Source organism: Epinephelus fuscoguttatus, linkage group LG8, assembly GCF_011397635.1.
Source record: "Epinephelus fuscoguttatus linkage group LG8, E.fuscoguttatus.final_Chr_v1".
NCBI lineage: Eukaryota > Metazoa > Chordata > Actinopteri > Perciformes > Serranidae > Epinephelus > Epinephelus fuscoguttatus.
In genome coordinates, this window is record NC_064759.1 from 24,810,134 (window position 1) to 24,817,829 (window position 7,696).

At 41.2% G+C, this 7,696-nt stretch overlaps 1 protein-coding gene across 1 annotated transcript; it reads right to left on the reverse strand.

Annotated features, from left to right (window-relative positions):
* Positions 1 to 619: 619 nt before the first annotated feature.
* si:dkey-79d12.5 (protein BTG4) lies at positions 620 to 7,402 on the reverse strand. The gene is made up of 5 exons (XM_049584658.1): positions 7,227 to 7,402; positions 4,207 to 4,384; positions 3,922 to 4,059; positions 3,377 to 3,704; positions 620 to 1,898 (listed from the first exon to the last, which is right to left on the reverse strand). The coding sequence occupies exons 2-5, from the start codon at positions 4,377 to 4,379 to the stop codon at positions 1,686 to 1,688; spliced, it is 852 nt and encodes a 283-aa protein (XP_049440615.1). The 5' UTR covers positions 4,380 to 4,384; positions 7,227 to 7,402; the 3' UTR covers positions 620 to 1,685.
* Positions 7,403 to 7,696: the final 294 nt, after the last annotated feature.

The window sequence follows — 7,696 nt, forward strand, 5'->3', positions numbered from 1 at the left end:
TGTGCTCTATTCCAAACATTAGTCAAGGTTCACTAACATTGGCAATGACTCATACTGTCCTGGCCTTCACTCTTCAGTCATCCATCTTTAAATAGGATTTTTCAGGTGTTTTCCTCTAAGCCTCTTTAAAATAGTCTTGTAAATATGCCTGCTTTATTATTTATTGGAGTACTTCCCATTCCTGTCCCAGCAGCTTAACTGTTGCCATTTTCTCTTGGATTAATTGCCACTTTATCCAGCTGTATTCTTCTGAATTTAATAAATCATGTTGCTGAAATGTTTTGTTTTTTTTAAATTCCATGTAAAAGCTCCATAGGCAAAACAAAAAGTGAAACAAAAACTCTCCCCTCAGCTTCTTTACTAGAGCTGTTTAAGGAACAGCGTCATGACCTTGGGCTAAATGACGCATCTAGCACACAGGAGTCCTTCCGCTGCAGCATCCTGCTGCCTGCGCAGACGGTAATGATCCTCACAGCTCTGGGTGACAGTAGGGGGTTCAGACTGACAGGTGATTTCTAGGTCAAGTCAAAACATTTTTACGAGAGAAAACACAGACAATTAGAGCACCAAACTCTGCACTGAGAAGTTTTGTTTATGGAAATAAGTAAAGGAACACCACTTATGATTTAAAATATGAGTTGATTTAATCTGCTGCAATCAGAAGGCAAATGCCTGATGCAAAAAGTGAACGCGAAACAATGCTTAAAGCACACAGATGAGCTTCCAGGTTGCATGGGCATTAAATAAATATGGATCGACATAATTAAATAATCACAGTACATAACCGTCAGTGAGTGAATTCAGGATTTATATAGCTGCGGCAGACTTTCATAGCAAGTGAAGTTATTTACAATAAAAACTTTAAAAACACACAGCTTCAAACAGGCCATAAAACAGACACAAGTGAATATCTATACATTATACTGACAGCAGAGAGTTCAAGCTATTTAAAATCATGTTTGTGCTCTGTGATTTGCAAAATACAGCAGCCACTGTTAATATAAAAATATACAGTTTCATGTGTTAGCTATGAGTTGAGTGCCACCCACTGGTGGCCAAATAAATTACAACAACAAGATGGTGAAATTAGAAAGTGTGCATCAGTATAGTATCCAAGTTCTGTATTATTTACAAGCAGTTTAGTAAAAATATTCTTCTTAATATACAGATATTGTCACTCAAGCTACAATAGATTAAACCCCTGAATCACATTTTACATTGATGAACCAACGTACACACCTTGGACCATATTTGGTGAGAGACCAGACAAAGAGATTGACATCACAACAGAAGTTACACCTGATAAGACAATTATTTGGTATTATGGATATTGCTGAGAGTTCCTGAGTTAGTCCAAGCACCCAGTGATTGCAGTCATTCTTAAAGTGGAAGGTACGTACAAAGAATTAGCAGTGCAGACCTGACAGATCATTAAAAAGAAAACAGTTTTTTCTCTCAAGTTCAGAGGCATCTCAGCGCCGATAATAAGCCATCAATTACAAGTCACCACGAATGAACAAAAAAGAGGAATCATTACAGGTTGCTCAAAGACTAACTTTGAGCTATACTTAAAAAAGTTCTTTTTTGGCCCAAGTTTAGCTGAACTCAGAGGACTGACACAACATGGCTCAGTTGAAGGAGCGTGTAACGCTCTGTCCACCGTCACCCCACACTTCCTGGACGGTCTAACCCTTCACCGCTCCCCACGGCTGCAGAGTGGCTTGAGGCAGAATGAACTGCGGAGACGGCTGCGGCAAGATGTAGTAGCCAAATACCTGCTGGGGTGGGGGTGGAGGTGGTGGAGGTGCGCACACTGCGTTGAGAAACACTGGAGTGCCCTTCTTGTACTGGGGCCAAACTGGTGCAGGGTGGTAGAAGTACTGGAGGCTGGCAGGGATCTGAACAGAGAGAAGAAACACAAGAGATTAGAAGGGATAGTGGAGTTTCCAGCATGAGTGTTAAACACACTTTGTCCATATGGGAGGAATCACTGGTACTTTCCATTCTAGGACATGCAATACTGAAACTTTATCCCATGGGAATGACTTGCCAGCAGCAGCAGCAGCTCAGAGCCAAGTAATCAGCTTACAACATATACACAGACTGGGCCGTAACCAACAGTTTCTGACGCTTCATTTGTAAATTTGACATGCAAATTATAAATCAATATTTGAATGCCACACAGCTTTTCTTTTCTTTTTCTATTAATTATGTTCAAACCCAGCTCAGTATTTCTGCATGGTTGCAAAAAAAGACTAGGCCACACTAATGTTATTAGTATTATACTATTTGTAGAAGCAGATTCCAGTGGTGGCAATAACTCCAGAGTGTCGTAAAGTCCAAAGTCCAAGGTTAAAAACATCTTTATCTAATGAAATATTATCAGTCAATCCATATTGTTAGCCTTAAAGATAAACTATGCAGGATTTTCTTTAAAACAATGTGCAGGCTCCCTCTCGATCATCACTTATGACCTACTAGAAATGTGTGACAGTGGGTTTTTCTGAAGAGACGCTGCCTTCTGCCTGTGTTTTCTTATTTCCTGTGTTCAGGATGTGTACTCCCACAGTGCTCAGGTGAGGTCAGGGCTTTATAAAAAGATAGCAACCAGGTGCCAGACCGTAAGCAGCAGGCATACAAGAGATGCAGCGCTTAAAAACCCAAATACAGTGAGGCAAAATGCCCAACAAAAGTGTCTCTGGAGTTTTACTTTCAAACTGTATTACACAATCCTGCACAGTGTACCTTTAAGTCTTTCAAAAACGACATTTTCACTGTGGCAAAAATCTGTTTGCTCTCCTGCTCGTCACACACAGAGGTCAGCACACACCCCGGACGAACATGGCTGTCTGACAGCACCATAAATTACATTTATTTATTAAAGAAAGTGGATTTAATTTTGAAAAACACTATCTATTTAAACCAATCTCTTTATTCAACTGAGGATTTTATTTGAGGTTTTTTTTAGGGCAATGAGGTTATAAAATATGACTATAGACATTTGAAGCTTCATTTGAAAACATCAATAGAGGTTTCAAATGTAGAAAAAAAAAGACATTTTGTACATCTATCTTTGGAGAAAATCGACAAATTCAGAACTTTTGGGGGCTGTAACAATGTGTTGTATGGTTCAGAATTAGTTTTGTGTGATGCAATTCACACAAATGTACAGGGCTGTGACATATTGAATAGTTTTTGGACAACATTAAAGCTCTATGGCGCAGAGAAATAAACTATATCAGGCTTTATCGTTGCTTTTTTGTTATTGTTTTAGTCTCTTAATGCAATTTCTTGCCACAGAGATAATGATAGAATATCATTAACTCAAAACGTGAGATAGCAACAGATGGTCCTAACAGAGAGGGAAAAAAATTACCATTTTTCTGACGTATTTGACTTTATTTGGTCCTTCTGCAAATCGCTTTCGAATCCTGGGCACCATTGCTATCGTGTAGGTGTCGCCTTCTGCTGATTCCTGCTTGACGACCTCCTTTTCTTCTTTTTCTTGCTCCCCCTCCGTCTCGACATCTTTCGCCTCCTCCTCCGTGTCACTCGACGCAGTGGAACCGCAATCCGAGGAGGTAGCAGAGTGGTAATCTGACGTGTCCAGATTTAGTGAATCCACCGAGGAGTCAGCCTGTTTCTCCTCCGCGCCATCCTCTTCAAAACAGGCTACAGTGAAGGGCCTGCCGTTCTCTCCAGATCTGTGAAGAGGGAGTGGGTTATTTTAAACCACAGTCATTTTTAATTTAACAGTCAACCCAATTCCTTCTTTTTCTCTCCCACATTTTATTCATCGTTTCACAGAATGCATCATGATGACAACTTGCTCATAATTCCTGGCTAGACTGAGAAACGCCTCTTTGTTGTTGAAGTGTGTCATTCTTTGCCTCTGCCTCAGCAGCCCAGCCTGTGACTCACCTTGCACACACCTCCAGTGGGTCGATCCACAGTGTGATCTCACGCGGAAGGCCTAGTTCACCTGGTGTGAGCTCACTCTCCTCACATGCCCTCAGAATGGCTCCATCACAAGGCCCTCCATTGTTTATCCGGATACATCTGTGAAGGATTCAGCAATTAAGATTCTGTGTTCTCTTCTGTGGATCTGTTCCTCTTTAATTCAGGATGCTCGGGGATCGTAATCTTCGCAGTAAAAAAACTTTACATTCAGTGACAGATGTGTACATTTTTCACATTGGTTATTACCTGTACGCCTGGCCTTTGCTGGGACAGTCTGGGTACCAGTGGTCGTCATATCTGTCACATAAAATTTTCTGTAGTTTCTCAGCAAACAATTCTGCTTTGGCGTCACTGAGCTTGCCACGTGCCACAGCCAGACGTTTGAGGAAGTTGACTCCAGCTGTCACCTCTCTTTTCATGGTGACTGCAGAAACAGATGACAAAGATAAATTACTTAGGGTCGCCAGCAAATTCATCTTGTTGTTCCCGTGGACATGAGTTTGGGGCTATGTAGTCACATTTTCTTATGTAAGTATGGTGATTTGGGTTTTTTGTTGACAGACTGTGACTTCCCCTCAGTGAGATGTGGGGGAGCAGGAACTTCAGCTGCAGTGATAACAGCACTTCCCTGTGCAGTTGCCCCTGGGCCTATTTTTACTACCTTCAGGGAAGCTGTGTGTAAAAGAGGGCCTGGCATTTTGCTGCTACAGACATGGCTCGGTGTTGACAAAAGGCTAGAGTTTGTATACAGGCAAACAAGATGCAAAGTAGTGCTGCCGTGTTGACACGTACTTTTTGAAATGCAAATCCAATGAGCTCACTGTGCTGTTTATCCTCTGATAGCGTGTCTGTTTGGGTTGGGCGCCAATGTCAGCCTGACCAGAGAGAAGAGTGTGTTCTATAAAGGCCAAGGCAATTTCTGCAGCAGAACTGGCTCAGTGCGCCAACATCCTGCTGATGTCCCTGACAAGACAGTCCTGCCTTGAACTTTAAGGTGCAGTCATTTGTTATTGTGGCTTGAAACACGCCACTGTTGCTTCTCCCTGTGTAATGTGTTGTGAGAGAAAATTATTATTTGCTCTGGTAGACGCAGCCACAGCCTCCACTTAAGAGCCTGTGACACAACAAGTGAGAGCAGTAGTAACTTTAAATCCCTAACAAATATGTTTTGCCTTTATCTTATTATAGACGTTCAATCAGCAGCTTTGATATTACAGACAGTTATTAGTCTGTGACGTAAACAGGCCCAAATACCATATATTCTTCATGCTGTTGTTGCAGCCTTCTCATTTGCGTAACTCTTGCTTTGCTTTCCATCACTCAGTAACTAAATATGCTCATTCCAAAACGTCCAAACCGAGAAAAGGTTATAAATCCTGCAACAAGCTGACCTGCAGGATGTCACTTTATCTGACAGACAAACATGAGCACTGGTTTTTCTGGTAGGTTTTCAAGTTTCAAATGTGTGCTGCCCCACTGTGATGAATGAAAAAAATGGCCTTGGACTTGAATTCTGTCTAATGACATGTTAAAGAGGCAACAGGAATTCAAAACAAGTAAGGTATTCAAGCTGACAGAGCACTTATGGAGGTTTCAAAATGTTTCAGGCGCTAAATGTGACTCTTCTTGTTTATAAAATGTTACATGTTATGATGTGTCAGTCCAAATTTGACATGTTAAAGCGGATTTCTTTGCTCAAACAGTAAATAACCAAAGATATTCTGCCATAGAGGAAGATTACTTTGGTACTTATGCTTAAAAATTAGTTGTGAGAACAGTCACTTATCAGAATTGTGGCTGATTTGATTTCTGTCAATCAGGTAATCTTATCGTTTCAGATCTACACTGTTCATTTGAGGGCTGAGAGAGTGTTATTTAAAACAAGTTAAAGTTTCGGGGGTGAAACACTGTTAATTTGCTCTGATTATCAGCTCACAACTTTTGCCCCCTTGGGGTCAGGTAGGCGTTTATAGACAACACACACCATAACACGTACCACATTCACTACTGATTCAGTGTAATGAGTTCTGCCTGGCACGGCCAAGATGAGTCATGTTTTCAACCTGCTTGCATCATACCAAATTCAGGATGCATGTTTCTAAAGAACCTTGAGGCCGTTCACAACTCTGAAGGTGTTTGTTTTCTCTGATTACTTCACCTATTTGTGTCAACTGTTTGATCTAATCAGATTCAGTAAAGCTAAAAATGAAAAAAAAAAGCTCCAAGCCATGACTTCTCAACCTGCACACCATGTTTGCCGTGTGTCTGTTTACTGAACAGTGACCTGCTGCCATTATCACAGTATGTGCTGATACTGTTTTGATTTCACATGTTAAGCTTAAAAACAGCAGCTGCTAATTCTGCATACTAAAGTGTGTTCAGGTGTTTTCAGGGAGGCCATGTTGGATCATTTCTTTTGGGTGTGTGTGTGTGTGTGTGTGTCACTCAGCAGCTTTATGTTATGCTCAGTATGTGTTTGGCATACCATAACTTCATTTCCAAAACTAGGCCAAACAAAAAAAAAAAAAAAAAATCAGTGTAAACAGGCTTTAAGACGAGTTTGCAGATAGTTCTCAGAGAGGCTGTTTCACCTTTTAGTCTGGTTTCGTCGATAGCAGGGTGACAACGAAACTTGGGTGAAACAAAGGAGACACAACAAAGCAATAAAGGCTCAACTGTGTGAGCCAAGGAGGGGACACGTGTGTGTATGTGGCTGCTCGTGGATATAAATTACAACCAGAGACAGAAACTGAAAAGAAAACGACAACTTATTTAAATTTTGATGTGTTTCTCTGTACTGTGACAAAGGAAACGTGGTGTTTCATGCTGGAAATAACGCATTTGGGGTTTCTGACAGTGCGGAAACCCCCCGGTGGAAATTAGCAGAAACAAGCCTACGGATGTAATTTCGGTAAAGAAGGCTGCCTGTACTATTTAGTGAGCCTAACACGATAATTTGGCATTAATATGTCACAAAATTCATTTAAAAGTCCTTAAATTGAAATTATAAGGAGGTAGGGTAGTTAGAAAAAGTTTTCATAGTGGGTCAAACACCTAAAAAATAAACCAGACTAAACAAAAAACACAGCAAACTCATTACAAATACCCCGCGCAACACATTTAAGACTTCAAGTGATACCCGACAATAAAATAGTAACAACTTAACAAACACGGCGGCGACAAATGATTTGAAACATCCGCAACAAACTACATTTTTTAATTGAGCACGACACAAAAGTAACAAAATATATTTCAGTGGTACTCACGATACAAAAGTGTCCAGTCTGTAGATACCCAGCAGTCGGTGAGTGTCCTCGGCGCTTCGTCCCTCGTCTCGTGGCTGAGTATGCTGATTTGTTGGAGTTATTATGGTCAGCACATGTTGCTTCCTCGTTCTCTGTTCAGCTCTCGGTGCTGCTGCAACAGAGACGTAACCATTACCGTCAGCGTGACTCACTTCCTATAAGTCGACGTCGTGAGCAAGCGCTGACTGGTTCCCTGCAACAGCGACACCCCGCCCTGCCCAAATATGGGCATTCAAGGTAAACAGCTGACTGGGGGATTTCACTGGGTTAAACCACGTCCCTGAAATTACAATAGCCTAGTTTTCACTATCCAGTGATGACATTTGGTGTAATACTGTTGTTTATCCCCTGTTGTTACTTTCACTATCCGCATTAAAGGATTGATTGTGTGTGTCAAAACCACCACAGATGAGTGGTTCACAACCTTTTTC

What these genes read in the sequence shown, in the direction of transcription:
- si:dkey-79d12.5 (XM_049584658.1), bottom strand. Translation starts at nt 4,379, where the DNA reads ATGAAAAGAGAGGTGACAGCTGGAGTCAACTTCCTCAAACGTCTGGCT. An exon ending in CCACTGGAGGTGTGTGCAAG is followed by an intron (nt 3,705 to 3,921) that starts GTGAGTCACAGG and finishes CCCTCTTCACAG; the next exon opens with ATCTGGAGAGAACGGCAGGC. An exon ending in TCAAATACGTCAGAAAAATG is followed by an intron (nt 1,899 to 3,376) that starts GTAATTTTTTTC and finishes CTCTCTGTTCAG; the next exon opens with ATCCCTGCCAGCCTCCAGTA.